The sequence below is a fragment of the Chrysochloris asiatica genome, unplaced genomic scaffold, assembly GCF_000296735.1.
Source record: "Chrysochloris asiatica unplaced genomic scaffold, ChrAsi1.0 scaffold00013, whole genome shotgun sequence".
Lineage (NCBI taxonomy): Eukaryota > Metazoa > Chordata > Mammalia > Afrosoricida > Chrysochloridae > Chrysochloris > Chrysochloris asiatica.
In genome coordinates this window covers 10892264-10914907 of record NW_006408531.1, presented here as the reverse complement: position 1 = coordinate 10914907, position 22644 = coordinate 10892264, and the positions used below count along the sequence as shown (strand labels likewise).

Sequence of the window (22644 nt, the reverse complement as noted above, 5' to 3'; positions counted from 1 at the left end):
TAGTGTAATCTGTACTTTTGACAAAGCCAACTACCAGTGGCCTGTGCTAGGGAATGGGTAGTCATTGGGTGATGTCGTGGTAATGTGCTACCACCTAGCACCTTCATTCCTAGATGGATTTATAACCCTCCACTTGCAGCCAGGTACACTGGAACTTTATAGATGTGCTATACTGCATTGTGGAGTTCTGGTGTGACACTATGGGTTAATGTGTCACACCACAAAGCCATTTGAACTGCAAGGTTGGTGGTTCAAGCTCACCAGCTGTTCCTCGGAAATCCTATATGGGATCCACTAAGGATCAGAACCGACTTGATGACACTTCACAGCAACATACTACACTGTATAAGACAAAGTATCTGCTACAGTAGTAAGGTAAGGAGCTCTGGTAGCGTAGTGGTTACGAATCGGGCTGTGAACCTAAAGGTCAGCAGTTCAAAACTACCAGCTGCTCCGCGGGAGAAAGATGAGGTGTTCTGCTCCCGTAAAGATTTACAGCCTCGGAAACCCTGTACAGGGTCGCTATGGGTCGGAACCGACTCCACGGCACATAACAACAACAACATAGTAGTAAGGTATCTGTTGCTATTGTTGCTAAGTTCCGTCGAGTTGGTTCCGACTCATAGGAGGAAGAGAGGCTGGTAAATTTGAAATAGCAATCTTGCGGTTCAAACCGACCTTTCAGTCCAGTGCTTTATCCCATACAGCCACACCAGGACGCCAATAAGATATTTAGATGCTACAATGACTTATTTCTTTAGTTGCCAATAAGTGCTTAGCTTTGTTTCTTTTTAAACTTGTTATAGTCATCCTACTGTATGAAAAGAAATAGGGAAAAAAGGTTTGGAAAGGGAGGGATAGGAAATTGGCAATGTCTGTCAGCAAGTAGCAAACTCAGAGCTCAGGGCAATTCTGTGCTATTTGTGTCTCCCCCATCTTTCTCTTCTTGTGCTCAGAATGTTGATAGGAATGGGGAGAGAGTACCCACAGTGACAGACAATGGAACACCCAGGGCTACAGTCTCACTGCCCCCACCCCTGTACTTCCCACTGCCTGAACATATCACTGCAACCACACTGTGAATGCACAGCGAGAGCAGGACTATGCCTTTGGCTTTCTCCAAGAAATTATGTACTGGACTGCAGGTCCGCTTGAACCACAAGGTCAGAAACCCTATACAGCATTGCTATGAGTCAGAACTAACTTGAAGACACTGACTAACAACAAGTAATCTATGTCTTTAAAATATTGATGTGCTTCTGTTGCTCTATACATCATGAGGTCATGAAAGAAAAGAATTCTGAATTTTACTCACACTTTAATATGTTTTGGGGATGTATATATATAAGGAGCTCTGGTAGCGTAGTGGTTACGAATCGGGCTGCGAACCTTAAGGTCAGCGGTTCGAAACTACCAGCCGCTCCGCGGGAGAAAGATAAGGCTTTCTACTCCCGTAAAGATTTACACCCTCGGAAACCCTGTACAGGGTCGCTATGGGTCGGACCCGACTCGATGGCACTTAACAACAACAACAATATATGGAGAAGCAGCTAAACAATCACATAAATAAGCTACCCACCAAAAACCAAACTCACTGCAAGTGGATTTAATCTGACTCAGAGCAACCCTGTACTGAGTTCCTGAGACTTTATATCTTTATGAGAGCAGAAAACCTCATCTTTTTCCTGTGGAACAGCTGGTAGGTTTGAACCACAGATTTTGTGGCTTCTTGTTGTTGTTGTCAGATGCCATCGAGTCGGAACTGACTCATAGCGACCCCATGTACAGCAGAACGAAACAATGTCCAATCCTGGGCCAACCTCACTACCACTGCCACACTTGACGCCATCCATGATGCCACCTGGCTGATTCATCTTGTTGGGGGTCTTCCTCTTTTTCTCTGACCCTCCACCTTACCCAGCATGACATCCTTCTCCAGCGACTGTTTCCTCCGGACAATGTGTCCAAAGTAGGAGAGATGAAGCTTAGCCATCTTGGCCTCCAAGGAGCACTCTGGTTGTACTTCTCCCAAAACAGATCTATTGGTTCTTTTGACAGTCCACGGCACTTTCAGTATTCTCCTCCAACACCACAACTTAAAGGCATAAATTCTTCTACGATCTTCCTTATTCACTGTCCAGCTTTCGCATCCATATTAGGTTATTGAAAACACCATGGCTTGGGTCAGGCGCACCTTAGTCCTCAAGCTGACATCTCTGCTCTTCAACACTTAAAAAAGTTCCTGTGCAGCAGATTTGCCCAATGCAATACGTCATCTGATCTCTTGACTGCTGCTTCCGTGAGTGTTGATAGTTGATCCAAGAAGAATGAAGTCCTTGACAACTTCAATCTTTTCTTCATTGCTAAGAATGTTGTTTATTGGTCCAGTGGTGAGGACTTTTGTTTTCTTGACATTGAGATGCAATCCATACTGAAGGCTGTGCTCTTTGATCTTCATAAGTAAATGTTTCAAGTCCTCTTCACTTATCCTACAGTACGTCATTTTATTGAGCTAATGAGTGGTATAAATGAACAAAAATCAAACTATTGCAAAGCACACACAGGAGGATGGATTATTGTTAGAGGTACTGTCGAGTCAGCTCTGACTTATTGTAACCCCATTATGCACAACAAAAGTCACTTCCTGGTCCTGCTCCAAGCTCACAATCATCGTTACACTTCAGCCCATTGTTGCTGCCTCTGTGGCAATCCATTTAGTTGGGGGTCTTCCTCTTTTTCGCTGACCCTCGACTTTATCGAGCACTATGTCCTCCTCAAGGGGCTGATGTCTCCTAATAAAGTATGCGAGGTGAAGTCTTTCCATCCCGGCTTCTATGGAGCGTTCTGTTCTGACTGTACTTCCTCCAACACAGACTTGTTTTTCTGGCAGTCCATGGTACCTTTAATCGTCTCCAGCACCATAACTCAAATACATCAATTCTGCTATGGCCTTCCTTATTCATAGTCCAACTTTCACATTCATATGAAGCTACAGAAAATACCATGGCTTGAGTAGGAGGAGCAAATGAACGTTTCAGAGTAAGGGTGAGATAGTTCATATTCTGAAATTCAAGCTTATAAAAGCTTACTCACATTCTGAAAACGGAGCGGCGGAACAAGCATGGGAGTAGGGAGGTACTGCAGATGAGGAAAGTAACATGATAGAGAACAAGTAAATTGTATGGGAAACAAAACAGATTTTCTGGGTTGGAACACTATGTCCATTTAGAATAATCAGAACCAAGATTGTGAGATGTGGGGGTGAGTAGGTAGCTTTCAAGGCTGGGTAGACAGGACTACTCAGAGCCAACATGCTTTCACCATGCTCATGCATTATATGAGAATGCTACGGCTGACTGGCCCTTCTTGAAACACTACCTGGAGGCTGAACTCGCTTCAGGTAAAGACATTCTAGCTCCATTTAGCCTTCCTAAGAGTCTCAAGATTTACATCTTAAATGAGAATACAAATCTAAATGCCTAAAGTCAAAGTGAACTTCATCATTTACTCTAAAGTCAAGTTTGCCTTCCTCATTTTTAGTGAATGGCCTCATTCAGGAACCACGACAGGTCTGCAGCAAGCTTCTAAAGCCACCTAACTGCTACTCTCAAGCTTCCAAATGCTTTCCAGATGACTGAATGTGGCATCCCAGTCAGCATACCCCAAATGGAGCACATGGTCTTGCCACAAGTTTAGCTCCTCCTCCTCCTCACTTTTTTATTTTGGATTCTACAAGCCACGCACATTCAAAACCTCAAAATCATCCCAATTTGAGTCATCTGGTGGTAAACTTCACTTCAGGAGAACAAACCTTCAAATTAATTACACAATAAAAGGGCAAAACAGAAGACACTGCTTCCAGTGTCAAAGGATTTAGGGTAAAACATGGTGAAAGTTCACAGAACAAAAACAAGAAAAGGCATAAAGCAAGGTTTGAAAACCAACAATGTGTTTTTTACTACCTTTTAAAAGATCCGAAAATAGGTTTCCCCAGTTCTAGACAATAATGCTTTCCTTTAAAGACACATGTATGTCTTTCCCACATACGACACTTTATTGTGGACAAGAAGCAGTAGTTGTAACCTCCTTTATTCAAAGGAACATATTAATATAATTGTGGGGAATGGGCCAGAGATCTACCTACTTATGCATTGTTGTTGTTGATAAGTGAATTCGAGTCGGTTCTGACTCACTTATGATAATTTAGTGACAATTATCCTAACTGTTAGAAAGTAAGCCAAAGCAGTACTATAGATTGAAACTGCTGTCTCATTCATATAATTTTCCATAAAATTAATTATAATATCTGTATTAAATATTTGTAAACTCAGCATACTACCCAATCATAGTCAGCAAATGGAAACTGGCTTCCACCCATACTAAATCACATTTTCACCCTGTCTAAATCTAATATGGAGTCCGGGTGTGGCACTATAAAATAAACACTTGTCTGCAAGATCAGTTTGAACTACAAAGTCGGCAGTTCAAATTTACCAGTCGCTCCTCGGAAAACCTATACAGGGTCACTATGAGTTGGAACCAACTCAACGACACTTAAAAGCAAATCTTAAAAAATAATGGACTTAAAAATCGTATATGTATTCCTAAGCATTTTATTCTTTCTTATGCTACTGTGAATGGAATTTTTTGTTGCTACTAAACTGTTACTCTTGCCTCAGTTTGTAAGTAAAGAGAAGGAAGCCATGAGGCTAGAACATTTTCATTCCCTGCCCCACCCATCTGGCTCTATACTTATGTTCTTCCCTTTTCCCTCCTGTTAAAATTGAAGAAGTGCTCCCTCTCCTTTCAAGAGCCTGACCTTCTGTGAAGTCCTAACCAACACTTCCTGCTTTCTGAATGACTAAAATCATAGCAAAGTACTTTTCATACTCAACAAACAACACAAACTGACTTCCTTTATCTCCTTAGACACCTCCAGATTCTACTCCCTTTCTATTTCCGTTCAAAGGAAGAGATTTTTAAAAAGCAATCTCCATACCAGTCTCTGGAGTAATGGTGTGGCACTGCAGGATAAGCACTAAACTGCTAACTGGAAAACTGGCGTTTCAAACCCATCAGCTACTCCTAGGAACCCTTATACAGGTCGCTTTAAGTCAGAATTGATCCAGTGGCACTTAACAACAACAAACCCATCTCCAGTTCCTCTGCCACCATTTATCTCTCAAGTCTTTAAAATTTGGTTTCCACCAATCCATGAAACTGCATCATCAAAGCCACCAACAAATCCTAGGTTGCCAAAAACAATGGCCACAATTCTACTGACTCTTTTAAACCCTCAAACTCAATACGGTTGACTGTCCCTTTCTTGAAATATTTGTATCACTTGGTATACATTCTAAGTTTCCTCCAATCACTCTGGCAGTTTTTCTTAGCCTCCTTTTACTAGAGGGCTTCCACTTTACCCAATTAAAAATGTCCATAGTTTCCTAGACTTCCATTTCAGAGTTCTTCAGGCAACTCTTGTTACCTCTCCAGTCTCTTCCTCACTGATTTCATCTATTTGCATGGCTTTATTTATCGAGTACAATTTGCACAACCTCCAAATTGACATCTCCAAACTACCTCTGAGATCCTTCAAGATTTACTGATTCTCTCTACTTAACATCTTCACTTGAGTATCCCACAAGCTTCTAAAATTTTTTTTTTTTTTGGGGGGGGGGCGTTTTATTGCTGTTTTGGTGAAAGTTTACAAAGCAAATTAGTTTCTCATTCAACAAATTACACATTTTTGTTACATTAGTTGTAGGTCCTTCAGTGTACCAGCACCCTTCCAACTTCCTACCTGAACTGACCATTTCCATTTGCCCATCTTTCCTGTCTTCTGAACTTTGTTTTTGAGCAAATGCTGCCCTTCTGGTTTCATATGGTAGATTGCTCTAAGAAGCATTTTCCTCATGGGTGTTCCTGTCCACTCTATAGGCCAGTCTATTCCAGGCTGAAAGATTATCTCTTGGATTGCATTAAGTTCTCGGTTTGAAGGATGTCCAAGAGTTCTACCATACATCTGGTCTTTAAAATTTTCTTCGACCTTTTTCTCCCATTCTGTCCAAGACCTTCTGTTGTTATCTCAATCAGAGCAGTTGGTAGTAATAGCCAAGTACCATCTGCTTCTTCTGGCCTCACGATCCTGGATGCTGGGGGTTTGTATGGTCCATTAGTTCTTTGGACTATTTCCAGGAGGCTTTCATTTTCGTCACTCTTTTTGCTCAGGACAAGAAAAGACAAATAGCTTTCTCTTGATAGTCACTTGCAAGCTTAAAAAACTCCAGTCACTATTCATTAAAATAGGACATAAAACATTGTCTCTGTAGACAATGTTATGTCAACTGACCTACATGTCCCCCAACACTATGGTCCTAAGCCTTAAAGCCCAACTGACTCAGTCACTCGAGGTGTCTGGTTATGGCTAAGAAGCTTGCATAACTTTGCCTCCTGTATACTCTAATATATTGTTGTTGTTGTTATGTGCCATCGAATATACCTGCATGTATTTGTAGTACATATAAATTTGTGGTGGTTATGTGCCGTGGAGTCGGTTCCGACCCACAGAGACCCAGGACAGGGTTTCCGAGGCTGTAAATCTTTACGAGAGCAGAATGCCTCATCTTTCTCCTGCGGAACAGCTAGTAGTTTCGAACTGCTGACCTTGAGGTTCTGAGGTTTGCAGCCCGATTCGTAACCACTATGCTACCAGACTGTATGTATCATTACTAATTGTGACTGTCACAACTGTAAAGGTAGAAGATGTGCAACAAAAGGGAAAGTAGTTAATCTTTCATTCCAGGAACAGAGGACCCTAGGACCATCAACAGGGACAAGAACGAGCAGAGCCTAACCAGAAAAGCGGCGACAACAGAGACAGAAGCAGAGGTGATGGCACGCATGGAGAGAGCAGCTAAGGATACCAGACCCACTGACTGAGAAAAGCACTGTGCCTGCAGTCAGGAGGCTGGTTTGCAAATGTGCCCTTTGAACATTTAAACCAATAGGTATTTTCTGTGTGTTTTGTGTATATCAAAAAAAAAAAAAGGGGGGGGGGGTGGATCACAACTGCAAAGGTGAAAGTTTTGTAACAAAAAGGGGGTAGTAATCTTATAGTCCAGGAACAAAGGACCCTAGGACCATCAAGGGAGAAGAGCAGGAACAGAATGTGGGACCCTATCCAGAAAAGCAGCAACACCAGAGATGGAAGCAGAGATGAGAACATGGAGAGAGGGAGCAGCTGAGGACTTTAGACTCATGGAAAGAGACAGGCTATGTTCTGGCCGCCAGGAAGCAGGCTTGCAGAATGTGCCCTTTGGTTGTTTAAATGATTATATATATTCCTGAGTGTTTTTATGTACATCTCCCCTGACACACCTCACACACACACAAAAAAAGAGAAAAAACAAAGGGAATAGAAGCAAATACTGTTGAATGATGGTCCATGGAGGAGATTGTAATCATTGCAATGAAACGATGCTTATAAAACCGATGTTCTCCCATGTAAACTATCACTCAATTCACAATAAAAACTTGGAAAAATAAATGGGGTGGGGTAGAGGTAAATACTGTCAATCGATGGTACATAGAGGGAATTGTAATCATTGCAATGAAACAAAGTATGATTGGTTGTGTGTAAAACCGATGATGTGTCCTGTAAAAGCTATCACTGGATTCACAATAAAAGCTTAAAAAAAAAAATATATTTTTTTTTAATGTAGGAATATCCTGTCAATCTATATATATATATATATATATACTTGGGGCTATACTTCCATCTACCACCCTATACCTGTTAGGCTTACTTAAGGAAATGATTATTCATTACTGTTACTGCAGGACTGCATATATAATAGCATTTACTGCTCCCTTTTACTATTGCATATAAGCCAGTGTCTTCCTTTGCTTTGGTCATGTTATGCCGATGTCCCCCTTACTGTGTATTGCCTTTCTCTTCACCCAAGTTAATATCCAGTGTGGTGCTATGGGTTAATGAGCTGGACTGCAAGGTCAGTTGGAACCACAAGGTTGGAGGTTCAAGCTCACCAGCCGCTCCTCAGAAATCCTATAAGAGTTGCTACGAATTGGAACTGATTCAAGGGCACTTCACAACAACTACTAGTAAATTCCCTCCTTTCATCTCCTATCAAAGAATGTTTCTTTCTATGTGTATACCTTTTCTTGACTTTTTATAACAATGGTCTCATAACAATATTTGTTCTTTTGTGATGGGCTTATTTCACTGAACATAATACCATCCAGGTTCATCCATGTTCTGAGATGTTTTGTGGATTTGTTATTCTTTAACACTGCACAGTATTCTATGTATGCATGTTTATACATTCACTCATTGTTGGATACTTAGGTTGTTTCCATCTTTTTACTGTTGTGAATAATGTTATAATGAACATGGATATATCTTTCTCTATGATATATACCTAGAAGTGGGATCACTCAACTATATAGTACTTCTGTATCTACCTTTTAAAGGAAGCACCATACCATTTTCTATAGTAGTTGCACCATGCTGCAGTCCCACCAGCAGTGTGTAAGAGTTCTAATCTCCCCATGTCCTTACCAGCACTTGTTGTTCTCAGTTTGATTTTGATCAGTGCCATTATTGGGGGGGAGGGGAGAGGGTTATGGCATTGCGTTGTAGTTTTCATCTGCATCTCTCTAATGATGTATAAATAAAACTTGTGAAATCATCACCAAACAAACAATAATCATAAACAAACAGCAACAAATGCCTACATTCCTCTCCCAGTTAACCAATAATGGCAATTTTCAGCAATATTGTTGTTGTACTTTTTGTTAAAATCCTAACTCCTGAATCACGTGTACAAGCCCTGCTATGTGTTGCTCCTGACAAGCTCCCTTCTTGCCCAAGTCTCAGGTTTTCATGTCCTCAAACACACCGGGTTCTTCCCAGCTGCAGACACTTCACATCTGTTCTCCAAGGTGAAGCAGCTGATTCTCCCTCCTCCTCACCATACTTCCTGAGAGGCCTTCCCTTCCCCCTGCGTAGGTTCTCAAAGCTTCATGATTCATGCATAGTGCTCGTGCATGATGTTCTACTATTGTACGGACCTTTTCCTTTTCCTTTTCAACTTTAGCACAAGTTAAAATCCAACAGGGAATATGTCTGATTTCCCACTACAGCGTACACAGCATGAGTACAGCAAGCAGTGACCACTAAGAAGTAGCTGCTGAAAGTATTCAAAACCGATTTAAGATAAATGCTTAGCATTTCATGAATGAAGGACTATACAAATGAAACCTAAACTAGGGAAATGCACACATTTCAAATCCTCACTGGCCACATACCTTACAATCCTTTCATTAGTTTTCCATTTTTGTTGTTGTTGCCGTTGTTGAATACCATCGAGTCGGTTCCGACCCATAGCGACCCTTTATAGGGTTTCAAAGGAGCAGCTGGTGAGCTTTGAACTGCCAACTCTATGGTTCAAACCAATGATGCATTAACCCACAGTGCCAGACCAGAACTCCTTTCCACTTATAGTGATTATATCCCTTAGAGAAAGGCAAAGAAAGCAATTCCAACATCATAATGGTGGAGGAATTACCCATCAATCACTGTGCTCCTTTCTCAGGGGTGTGCTTGGACAGAGTGGTTATCCCTATATAATGATAGTCATGTGAGGCAGAAATCATGAAAATCCCATCCAATCCATTCACATGGCAAATGAGAACAAAAAATCTCAGACACTAAGTTATTTATTCAAGGTCACAAAGTTCAGATTGTAACTTGCCTCTCATGTTTGTTGTTATTGTTATGTGCCATGGAGTCGGTTCTGACTCACAGTGACCCTATAACAGGGTTTCTGAGGCTATAAAGCTTTACGGGAGTAGAAAGTCTCATCTTTCTCACGTGGAAAACCTGGTATTTTCGAACTGCTGACCGTGAGATTGCATTGCTGTTATGTGCCGTGCAGTCAGTTCCGACTCACAGAGACCCTGTAACAGGGTTTCCGAGGCTGTAAACCTTTACGGGAGAAGAAAGCCTCATCTTTCTCCCACAGAACAGCTGGTAGTTTCAAACTGCTGACCTTGCGGCTCACAGCCCGATTTGTAACCACTATGGTACCAGAGCTCCTTGACCATGAGATTAGCACTCCTTGTATTAACCTCCCATGCCTTTCTACGGCTCAAACTGCTTACAGGTTTCCAAAATACTAAGAATTCAGGTCTGGCTGTTGACTGAAAAATAAATGACTAAACCAACAGGAAAATTAATTTTAAAAAGTAAATATGGACCAATGTTCATAGTAGCACTACTGAAAATAGCAGAAAGATAGCCTAAATGCCCACCAAGAAAAAAATGGATAAACAAACTTTCGTAGATATAAACAATGGAATATTAAGCTACCTTGAAAAATAACAAGGAAGCTGCAAGCCACCACATAACATGGATGAACCTTGAGGACATTATGCTGAGTGAAATTAGTCGGTTACAAAAGGAAAAATACTGCATAGGACCATTATTGTAAAAGATTAAGAAAAAGAACCCACACTAAAGGGGGGAGGGGGACTCTTTGCTGGTTACCAGGATATATGAACACAGGGTAGGGAATAAACACAGGATAGCTTGGGTGCGGGGGGGAGGAGCAATACACATAAAGGAGTAAGGGAATGGAAGAACAAGGCAGATGGGAGAACAGTTAGGCAAGTCTGCATGGACTAAGTGGGACAGAGATAAATAATGATGTATGCACAACCTTGGAACCATAGGGCTCTGGGATTGAGACATGGCTGGAATGGGCAAGACGGGAGAAATAATGTTAAGATGCTTGTCTGTCTTTTGAATCCTGGTTTCCCTTGCCTACCATTGTAAAATAGACACTTTAGGGGGAGAGAAAGGAATGGCCAGAAACATCACCATCGAAAGCTTGTAAGTTCTTCTTCAGCCTATAACTGATTGGAATGCCTAAAATAGGGATACAACATGCCCAGTGAAGGAGGCTTCCTATGGAGCCTCTGCATTACATAAGACCATATGTAATCCTGAACACCATCCAGAATCTTCTGAGGTGGGAAATTTCCACTTGAAAGGACAAGCAGACCAGCCTGGAGCAGCTAGAAGAACAGAAGATAATTCTTGAAAGAAAGAATGACAGGAAAAATCAAAAACAATAATGGCAGTCCGACTGATATTACTACAAGAACAAACAAGTTGTTCGCCTGGAGCCATCAAGGCAAGTGGTCGGGTCCCCTCAGGGCAAAATCCCTTCCAAGACTAAGACTCAAGGGGAATACATAAGCAGGCATGTGATCTGCCTGGAGACCAGGCTGGTCACCAAAAAGGAGAAGTGGGAGAAAAACAGCAATGAAGTTGTTAGTTAAGTCTGACTACACTCAATAGACTCCTGTGACCCCGGATTGAGACCTGGTTGGCCAGCAGTATAGCAAGACCTGGGGACTCCTGGGCCCAGAGACAGTGACATGGCCACAGAGGACTAGAGCAGAGAGTGACGCATCCAGCTGATATAAAGTGAGGGGAGATACACAAGAACACCCATACTTGCAGACAGTATCCACTTGACCTGGCTTCAATGGCTGGATGATCACAACTCGACTAGAAGAAGACACATTAACCCACAGCACCACATTTTTACCAAGTGTTAATTTTGTCTATTGACTGATGTCTTCAAGAACAAACCCTTAAATTCAAAACAGGTTTTATTCTGTTATTCTAAAACAAGTACAACGAACCTAAGATATGTGATAGGTGTGTTGTTGTTAACTACAGTGGAGTCGGTTCCGACTCATAGTGACCCTGCACAAAGTTTCCAAGGCTGTAAACCTTTATTGGAGCAGAAAGCCTCATCTTTCTCCCGTGGAACAGCTGGTAGTTTGAACTGCCAACCTTGAGGTTAACAGCCCGATTCGTAACTACTACAGTGTAGCAATACAAAAAATCAGGTCTGTGTGAGTCTAAAGTACCACTCGGACGCTCGGACGCTCCGACTTCTTTGTGTTTCAAGACAACTTCATGCATAAAACTATTTACTGGCAAGGAGGAAGTACATATATAGCTCAAGATCAAATCGATTAAAATTTCTACTCTTCAGAAGAACTACAGACAAAGAAAAAAACAAGCTGGACTGTACTTCTCATGTTGCTCCTCAGTCACATAAACAGTGATGGTAAGAAATGGTATGGGAGAGATCCTACTCAGTAACCTTTTTGCCCATAAGTTCCACGTTAATAAACAAGAGTAATGCCCACTTCACAGGGTTGCTGTAAGGATCAAATGAGTTCTGGCATGAAAATGATTCGCCTCAAAATGAGAACATAATAGGCAGCTCCTTCCTCCTTCAGTTCTGGGCCCTCTGTTCTTTGTTCTCCCCTCACTGCCCAGATGACTCAGCCTTCTGACGTTTATTAACAACTGCTGAAAAACGATAAATCAAGGACCTGACGCGTATGTGTGTGCTCACTGTGTGTAAGGGTCTGTTAGGTGTGACTATGGGCAGCACACTGTCCCCTGCCCCTTAGATACTTCAGTGAGGGAGTCAGAGGAAGATACCTTGAACACCTGAATCTAGCCCTGTGAGAACTGGCATCCAGGGAGGACATAGCAGAGGAAGCTCATCTGCTGTCTATCCATTTTCAACTAGCTCCTGGAGATCTGCATGGTTGGTGCTGGTTATGTGCCATGGAGTCGGTTCCGACTCACAGCGACCCTGTACAGGGTTTCCGAGGCTGTAAATCTTTTATGGGAGCAGAAAGCCTCATCTTTCTCCTGCGGAACAGCTGGTAGTTTCGAACTGCTGACCTTGCGGTTCACAGCCTGGTTCGTAACCACTACGCTACCAGAGAGATCTGCATGGTCATCTCAAAATGCCTGAAATAAGACTCCTAACAAAACAAAGCAGGCCCTCTTCTTAGCCTTTCCTAACTGTAAGTGCTATCAAGCAGACTTATCCTTATCCCACTCTTCTCTCACCCAAGTACTGGCAGGTAACTCAGACCTAGCAATTCTATCTTCATAATTTCTCCTGTACAAGGAGAAACAAGGGGGCTTAAAAAAAAAATCTGTGGAAAATGGAATGAAAAGATCATGAAATTTTCCCATAGATGTCTGTTCCACTACCATCACTAAGGAGCCTGGTGTAGTTCAGGATAAGCACTGGACTCTGCTAACTGCAAGGTCAGCGGTTCAAACCCACCTACTGCTCCTTGAAAAGCTTATACAGGGTTGCTATGAATGCGAACCAACTCGACAGCACTTAACAAAGACAACAAAAACTTACAGCCTTGGAAACCCAGGGTTGCTATGTGTCAGAACCAACTAGATGGTACTTAACCACGATCGGGCAGTGTTTCGTTCTGCTGTGCATAAGGTCGCTATGAGTCGGTACCGACTTGATGGCACCTAACAACAACAACCACAACCACAACCGGTGTCCAGGTAAGTTTCTCAATCTCACAATATTGACATTTGGAGCTGGGATAAGAGAATGTCCTGTGTATTGTAGGATGCTTAGACGTGTTTCTGACATTTACCCACTAGCCCCCAGTTATGACATCTAAAATGTCTCTTGTTGTTGTTAAGTGCCATCGAGTATAGGGTTTCCAAGGAGCAGCTGGTGGGCTTGAACCACCAACCTTGCAGTTCAAACGGCTTTGCAGTCTGGCACATTAACCCACAGCTCCACCTACTGCCAAATGACCCCAAAGGGATGGGAGACAACTCTCCCCCTTCTCTTTCCCCAACATTTGTCCCTGGTGTGGCGCTGCGGGTTAATGCGCCAGACTGCAAAGCCATGTGAACTGCAAGGTCAGCGGTCAAGCTCACCAGTTGCTCCTCGGAAACCCTATACAGGGTCGCTATGAGTCGGAACTGGTCTATGGCACTTAACAACAACAACAACACAACTGTGTATATGCAACAGAGAATCAGTTCCCAAGTCAGTCTCCAAGTTTTTCACTGACAAATGCCTCCTAAACCATTGTTTTTATGAGTCATTTCACTTAAATCTACAATTCTTTGTCACCCTCACAACTAGCTCAAAGTGATCTACTAACTCTGATAACCTGGTCTCAATATACAAACTCAACAAAACATCTCACAGAGCACCCCACAGAGTGGCTACCCTTCAGAGCACACACCTGGTGGTGCTGTAGCATAAGCATTAGACTACTAACCACAAGGTCAGCAGTTCATACCCACCAGCTGCTCCTTGGAAGGCTGAGACTTTCTGTACCCATAAAGATCTACAGCCTCAGAAATACTATACAGGGTCCCTGGAAGTCAGAAACCGACTCAACAGCACTTAACAACTCATCCTGACCCTCTGCTATTGTACAGTTTTCACCCTGGTTCCGACTCATAGCGACCTGGCATAGAGTTTCCAAGGAGCACCTGGTGGGTTTGAACCACTAGCTTTACAGTAGTACCCCAGTGCTTATCCCACAGTGCCACAACAGGCCTCTCACATGTTGTTGTTCAGTGCCGCTGAGTTGCTTTCGACTCACAGTGACCCGGTATAGGGTTTTCCAAGGAGCGACTGGTTCAAACTGCCAACCTTGTGGTTCAAACCGACTTTGTAGTGCTTTATCCCACAGTGCCAGGGCTCCAAAACTCTCACTAGGCAATACTGGAAAACAAACTCTCCAGTCTGTTTTTCAAAAAATTCTTTTGTAATAGGGTCTCTCTTTTTAATTCTAGTTTCCATTATTCCCAATACATCATCTACTTGAACTTCAACAAACCCATCGGCTGGTCCTTTAAAGGCGCCCACATAATCCACCTCTGGTCCTGGTTTTCCTCTGCCTGTATGCCCTCCCAGCTTTCAATTCCAACAGGATTAACAATAAAGAAGTCTTTCCTGATCCTACCTCCCTTGGGTTTATGTGACACTGGAGTCCCGGTGTGGCGTTGTGGGTTAACGCACTGGACTGCAAAATCAGTTTGAACTGCAAGGTCAGCAGTTCAAGCGCACCAGCTGCTCCTTGGAAACCCTAAACGGGGTCACTATGGGTTGGAACCAACTCAACAGCACTAACAACAACAACAAATGTGTGGCACCATAGGATAAGAACTTGACCTCAAGGTTTATTTGAAGTGCAAGGTCGGTGGCTCAAAGTCACCAGCCACTCCTTGGAAACCATATACATGGTCGCTATGAGTCTGAGCTGACTTGGCACCTCTTGTTTTAGAGCTCCAAGTCTGAACATTTGATGTACAGAAGGCTGTAGTTTACAATTGTTTATGTTCAATATGACTTTGTGATCCAGCGCATTGTGATCCTACAGCGCCACACCAGAGGAAAACTTAAATCCCTTTTTGAGTCTTAACAAAAATTCAGCCTCAACTGAATTCTTTCGGACCATTAACTGGAATGTAAAAAAGCTCTGCCCTCAGGCAGAATGTATTTGAAAGTAGACTCCCTAGCCAGCCCTGAAAGGAACAGATTCACTCTCAGGTATTTGCCTGAACATGCTCCCAACGGAAACCAACAGAGTATCAGGGTTTCATGGTTATGAGTCATATCTCCATCCAACCAAGGTGGTCTGAGGACCCGAGTCAATCCTGTAAGCTTTTCGAATCTCCAATCCTGTATTGTATTGTAACCCAGTCATGGTCCTTTCTTGCTACACAGTCCTGTCTGCGCCTGGGATGCATTGCTCTGCCACCCATCATAATTTAGTGAAGAATTTTGGCCACGTGGTTTTCAGTCCTTTAGACACCACTTGGGCCTCATGATGATGGTATCCCTCATTCAGAGAATTTGTCTTTGTCTTGTCTTTATCATCTTTACAACTTAATAAAAGGACCTCTATAATAGAGATTTCAATTTGGGGTCTTTTTCTACTACAGCACACTTCTATGGTGGGGTGCAGTGAATTGTTTTAACATGTTTTTTCTAGCCTGAGTCCTGAAGGGTCTTATAAGGTAAGGTGGGAGAAGATAGTGATAGGATGCTATGATTCCGCTGTGAATGGCTATTGACAGTTAATTGTGCTTGGAACCCTAACAGGGATATCAAATGAGCCAGCTCTGGAGCAGGAGGGAAGAATTACAGTATCATCAAAGAAGTGGCAGGAGGGGAGGTGTGTCCTTCGGACACGGTGATCCCTGCTGAGTGAACCTCCTTGATTCAGGGACAGAAAGCTGTGATGCCGGAGGAGTGGCAGATGAGCAGCAGCAGCAGAACCAAGAACCAGAGCGGTGGGCTGAGTAAAGTGAACGCTGAGTGCCTCTAAGAGGCCTGCTTGCCTAGTAGGGGTGCCTGCAAGTACTTAACTGGGGGGCGTCAGGTTTGCTGACCCATGGAGCTAGAACCGAGTATCTTCAAGATGAGCTTATGGTGGAATAGGAGCTTAGTAACATTGCAGGAACGGCGCAGAGGCCAGAACAAGGGGTCAAGGGCCAGAGAGAAGTCTGTCTGTGGCATGTCAGAGGAAAGGCTATCCTGACTGGAAGATCTGTCCTCTGAGCATTTTCTGATCCTGCACTGTAACTTGCTAACTTCTCTATAAATCCCATTATCTGTGAGCATGGTGTCATCTTCTCTGTGGTTCTTTTGTGGCCTTCCTCTGCTATGAAATACTGAGCTCAGCTGAGTAGACAGTGTTAGGGGAGGGCTGGCATTCACATTCTGCACTGTTACACTTGTGGAATCCTTTAGTTTACAAAGTCCTACTGAAAGCTTCTTACTCTCATTTTAATGTCTTGCAAAGCCTAGCCCCGTGCTCAGTATGTTTTTGTTGATGGTTCCAACTCACAGCGACCCTGTGTAGGGTTTCCAAGAAATAGCTAGTGAGTTCGAACCACCAACTCTGCTGTTCTAACTGACTTTGTGGTCCAGTACATTATCCTGCAGTGCCACACCAGGACTCCAGTTGTAAGTCTAGATAACACAATATTGTATTTTATTTGACCCCAAATGCTTTCCACTTTGAAAGCAATGGAGAACTGTTTCAGGCAATCCCAAATGGTTCTAAGGGTATTAAGCCCATATTCCTCTTTTGTCTCACATTTCTATCTTAGAACAATTTTAAGTCAATTGCCTGTAAGACATCCAGCTTGCTATCTGGTATATATGATTATCAGTCCTGCCTCTGAGAGGTCCCGCAGCTTACTTCTGAATACTTATGCTACTTAAGTTCTACACAAAACGGAGCCCTGGTAGCATTGTGAAGTAAGCATTGGCTTGTTAACTGCAAGGTCAGTGGTTAAAATGTACCAATATCTCCATGGGAGATAGATGAGGATGTCTGTTCCCATATTCAGTCTTAGAAACCTTATAGCCATCACTATGAGTGGAAACAGACTGGGTGGCAGAGCAAAAAGACAACTGAAATTTACTTTGAGTGATAATAAAGTAATATACATGAAAAACAACTTGTACTGGATTAAGTATACTTCAAAAAAGGTTAATGAATGCTAATTTTGTCTATCTCAAACAACACACTGAAAATCCTAAAGTCTTTGTATATAAAAATAAAGTCCATTTATTTTTGCTTCTCCCCAACCCCCATAAAAACATAAACAATAAAAACATAGGTTTCTGAAGAAACAATTGAAGGTTATTTTTTGTTGCGTGTATAAAGACTGCTCTCACTAATGAGCATGTTCTGGAAGTCTCTCACTGGAAATCTGCCTCCCAAGTTATCTGAGGAGAAGCACCACCACCACTCTGTAGCAAGGCTCAGCAAATTGTAGGACCGGTTTGATTTGATTCTGAGCTAAGAACAGTTTTCATCACCTTGTTTGTGTTTTGGGATTTTTTTTTTCATAACCATTTTTAAAGTGTTATAAAACAAAATTTATAGGAAGGAAGAATGCAGCAAAGACTGTAAATAACCTGTGAAGTCTAAACTATTTAGCCCTTTTCAGCAACAGTTTGCTAACCTCTGGGCCCAGCATGAAGCTAAGACTCCTTATTCATGTCTCATTGATATGCAGACACTCAACTTTCATTCCAAGATTTTTAAAAAGCAACATAAGATATGTAAAACCAAAAAACAACCCTCAACCTCACTGCTACTGAGTCAATTCTGACTCACAGAAAACCTGTTTAGGGTTCTGAGACTGCTAATCTTTACAAAATTTAAAAATTGTCTCCACTTTTTCCTGCAGAGCAGCTGGTGTGTTTAAACTGCCAACCTTGCCATTAGCAGTCCAGTGCTTATCCTGAGATTACGCAAAAATAGAGAGCTCATATTCTATAGATCAGCACACTGTGAGTTTGGTACTGGCAGGGGGTGTTGCAGTCACAGACACCCTCAAATGTGGAAGTGGTTTTAGAACTGGGTATTGGGCAGCGGCTGAAGAGTTTTAAGGGACAGACTCAGGAGAACTAAGAATGTCAAAAGCATATTTGGAGAAGGCTCAGAGGAAAGTGCAGAGAGCTACAGAGAAAGTATCATCTCAGAGGATACATCTAGCATCTGCAACAGAAGCTTACTAGAAACATTCACTGTGCTGGTGAGGCTTTAAAAGAATAGGGTAAACAGCTGACTGGACAACTCTTTGTAGTGACAAACAGCTATGTGTCTGAAGTATGTTCAAATTTTGATGAAAAGTAGAACTTGTAAAGATGAAGCTGGATAGCTGGCTGATGAGCTTTCTAAGCAAAATCTTAAAGGGAACAAACTATTGCTGAAAAGGGCTAAATAGTTTAGACTGCAGGTTATTTACAGTCTTTGCTGCATTCTTCCTTCCTACTTGTTACTGATCATAAAGTAAAAGAAAAAAGAGATGGACTTAAAAATGAACTGTGCAAAATGAAAACATAATTTCAAGATTTGGAAAAGTCTGTTGTACAAGCTAAGGACATTTGTCCTTGAATTTTCACCAATGATGTGGTCGTATAACCTTTTGTTAAAGAGATTAGTCCTATGACTGATGGATCTAACCAACTATCACAGTAGAAAACCCATCAGCTTAATTTGAAGAGGACAAAGAAAGAACAAAAGGAAAGAACCCTGTCTGCCTCTTAAAATTCTAGTCAGGAAATAGGCCAACGAAACTACACCTGTTGTCCTCCAATAAAAAAGGGACCGTTTTTGGAAGAGCTTAGAGATCAAAAGAACTGTTGGAAGGACCATAAGAAGCAGGGCCTTCTTGGCTTCAAAGGGTGGGGACACAATCCCTAGATCTCAAAGAGCTGGGTTTTCACTAACTTGGTTCCAGAGTGTGGGGTTGCTAGGGTGTACTAGAGGGATGGGGCTGTGGCCTAAAGCTGAGAGGGCAGGGATGCCATGACCAAGGGGCAAAACACATACTGGACTAAGAATGAGGCTGCCTAACGCAGAGAACAGAGCTGCCATACCAATAAGCTTAGAAGGCAGAACTGAAGACCAGAACTCAGGGGCCTTAACCCAGAACTCAGAAGATGTGGGTAACACCCAGAGCCCAGATGGAAGGGCCATTGTCCAGATGGTTTCAGAGACCAAAGGATTATTTTCAAGAGTGACTGTAAACCATTCTGGGTTTTGGAACTGATGGGTGTTATCCTTCTTTCCCTTCAGTTTCTTCCATTTATAATGGAAATGTCTCCTTTGTACCTGTGCTACCATTGTACTTTGGAAATGGATAACTAGTATTATAGATTTCACAGTCCTGGTGTGGTACTGTAGGATAATCAATTCACTGCTAACCACAAGGTTGGTGGTTCAAATCCTCCAGCCACTCCTCAGAAACCCTATATAGGGTAACTGTGAGTCAGAACTACCTCAATGGCACAAAACAATAACAACAGATGATGAAGAATTTTGTCCCAGGATGGAATATACCTAAAGTCTCATCCATATTTAATTTAGATGCTTCAGAAGAGATTTGGGATTTGGGAGTTGATCTAAGATTTTTGTGATGATGTGATATGAATGTGGCAAGGACATGAATTCTGGGGGTAAAAGAGTAAACAGTAGAATGTTAAATTCCCCCCCCCCCAAAAAAAAAAAAAAAAAGATGTGTAGTAAATCCTAATATCTAAGCCTGTGGCTATCATTCCATTTTGGAATGGCTTGTCTTTGTTATATTAAAGAGGTGGGATTAGAGTTGGGTATATCTTGAGTCAATCTCTTCAGCAATATAAAAGAGATTCAACAAGCTAGCAGAAGCAGAGAGTGGAGAAGAGAGATTCCAGGCCACATGAAGATCACTCAGGAGCAAACGTTCAAGGATAAAGACCTTCCTCCAGAGACAATAGAGAAAGCTTCCACCTAACACCAACACCCTGAATTCAGACTTCTGGCTTCCTAAACTGTGAGAAACATTGTGTTTGTTAAAGTCATCCACTTAGGGTATACCTATTGTAACAACAAGACACAGTGAAAGTACCTGACCTAATCATATTGCCAGTTAACAGCAAAGTGGGGTCAAAACCAGGACTTTGAACCTACACCATGGCCAATAAAGTAAAACCAAAACAGACCTAAATTCCAAAAATGTAGGTGAATCCAGAACAATAATTGGAACAGGAAAATGTACAGGTTGAAGTCCTAGAATGAGAGAATCAAGAGAGGCCCTTCGAGAAATCTGATGTGAGACTCGAGATTACTGCCAGGACTGTGGGAAGGGGCATACATTCAAAGACGCACACCTGGCTACCATGTTTGAGCAAGGTAAGCACTGTCTCTCGGACTCGGCCAGTCAAGACTTTGGTTACTTTGCAATGCACACACGGCCCTTATTTTCTAAATGGGAAATTCAGTCTCAGGCAGGGCTCAGACCCCTAATTTTTCACATACCTTTTAGTATTCCAGTTCACCCACACTATAAAATTCAGTTTGGTTCTGGTGTCACTTGTGCACCCAGGACTGAACTGGGCTGAACCAGTTCAAAGCCCTGCTCAAACTCTCTGAAGAACAGTACACCATGCCTATGCAGCTGCCTTTAAGTTTTGGAAATTTGACTTGAATCCGTATAAAGATAAAAGCTTAAAAACTGTTCCTGGTATGTTATGAATAATTAAACAGTAACATTAATGCTTACCACATATGGAAGATAAGAACTTCTACGCAGCCTTCTATTTTAAAAACAGTTATGATAAAGAAAACTTAAAACTTAATTCAGCTTTCCCCTAAGGGTAATGCTGCTGTTGTTATTTGGTGCAGTGCTGACTCTATCAACGCTGTATAGGGTTTCCAAGGATTGGATGGTAGGGTTAAACTGTCAACCTTTTAGTAGTCCAGTTATTTCCTACAGCGCCACACCCAGATCTCCTTAACACTTATTTTGCTTTGACACTTAGGGCAATTGTTAAGTGCCACTGAGTTGATTCTGACTCATAGTGACCCTGTATAGGGTTTCCAAGGAGCAGCTAGTGAGTTTGAACCACCAACTTAGGCCTATAGCCTGAGACGAGTATAAACGTTCGACTTCAGTTACTTAAAACTTCGTTTCCAACCCAAATCCACAAGTTTCACTAAATGTAACCGAATGGCATTAGAAAAACAGTCTAGTTTACTTCAAAGGGACCCTGGTGCTGTAGAATAAGCAATGAGTTGCCAAATTCAAGGTTGGCAGTTCAAACCCACCAGGAGCTCCACGGAGAACTATGGCTTTCTGCTCCCATAAAGCTTTTACAGCCTCGCAGAGTCTGTGAGTGGGAATCGACTCAAGGCAATGAGTGATCTGACACTATCATACACCTGTGCTGTTGTTAAATGCCATCCAGTCGGTTCAGACTCACAGCGGTCCTGCATATGGTGTCCGAGGAGCGGCTAGTGGGTTTGAACTGCAGACCTTGTGGTTCGCAGTCCAATGCTGATCCTACAGCGCCACTACAAGTTCTAATGTACTTGAGAACCACTAATTAAATGTTCAAAATTTTAATTGCCTTAAGATTTAGCTTAAAAAATTTTTTTTTAATTCTTAAGTCTATAAAGCCCACTTTATAACACTTGCTCAGTTAATTCAAAGATTTAAAAAGAAAAATATACATTTTACTTATACTGGTAACTACAATACTCTGCAGAATCTAAAGAGCTATGTATATACCAAGATCTAGGATTCAAAGACAGGGAAGCAAGCCAAGGTCCTTCACCTGAAGTTGCTCTTCCAGCGGTGAAAACCACAGATTCTGCGGAGCCGCCATGCAATGCAGGGTTTAGGTGCTTTAGAGGCAATCTTTAGACCCTCCCTCCGACCCTCCAGATCTCTGCATCTGAGTTCTGCCTTCCAGGAACGAGACCACCCAACCACCACCACCTCCGAGGGAGTCCCGGCCACCCGGGCACCTGCAGCCGCCTCGCCACGGGCTGAGCCCGGTGCAACTTGTCACGGGTGGCCCTCCGGACACGGCGCCGGCGCCCACTCCCCGAGACTAGTCGGGAAGTCGCCCCTGGGGGGACAGGGGCCGACCTTGGGACCCGACGGAAAGCAGGGCAAGCGGCGTTACCTGAAGGACCACGTCGTTGGGCAGCTGCGCGGCCCGGAACAGTTCCAACACCCGCCCGTTGGCGGCCACCTTCTTGGTGCTCTCGATGTCGCAGTAGGAGAAGAGATCCGAATAGTATTTCTGCTCCGCATCGCTCAGCGTTAAGCCTTCCATCTTCGCCTGGGCTCACCGCCGCCCCGCCCCGCATGCAACACCCGGGCCCGACCCCGAGACCCCGGGGCTGCTGGGGCAGCGCGCGGCCTCGCGGCCCGGCCTCCGCCTC

At 42.9% G+C, this 22644-nt stretch overlaps 1 protein-coding gene across 3 annotated transcripts in view; it reads right to left on the bottom strand.

The window, feature by feature from the left end:
- REPS1 (RALBP1 associated Eps domain containing 1) overlaps window positions 1-22639 on the bottom strand; it is a 97392-nt gene extending 74753 nt beyond the window's left edge. For 2 of the 3 annotated variants that reach the window (XM_006834620.1, XM_006834621.1), the window contains exon 1: window positions 22383-22535. In XM_006834620.1, coding sequence (XP_006834683.1) covers window positions 22383-22535 — 153 coding nt within the window. Of the gene's footprint in view, window positions 1-22382 lie in introns of all 3 variants that reach the window. The other variant, XM_006834622.1, reaches the window with a different exon arrangement.
- Between the last annotated feature and the right edge of the window lie 5 nt (window positions 22640-22644).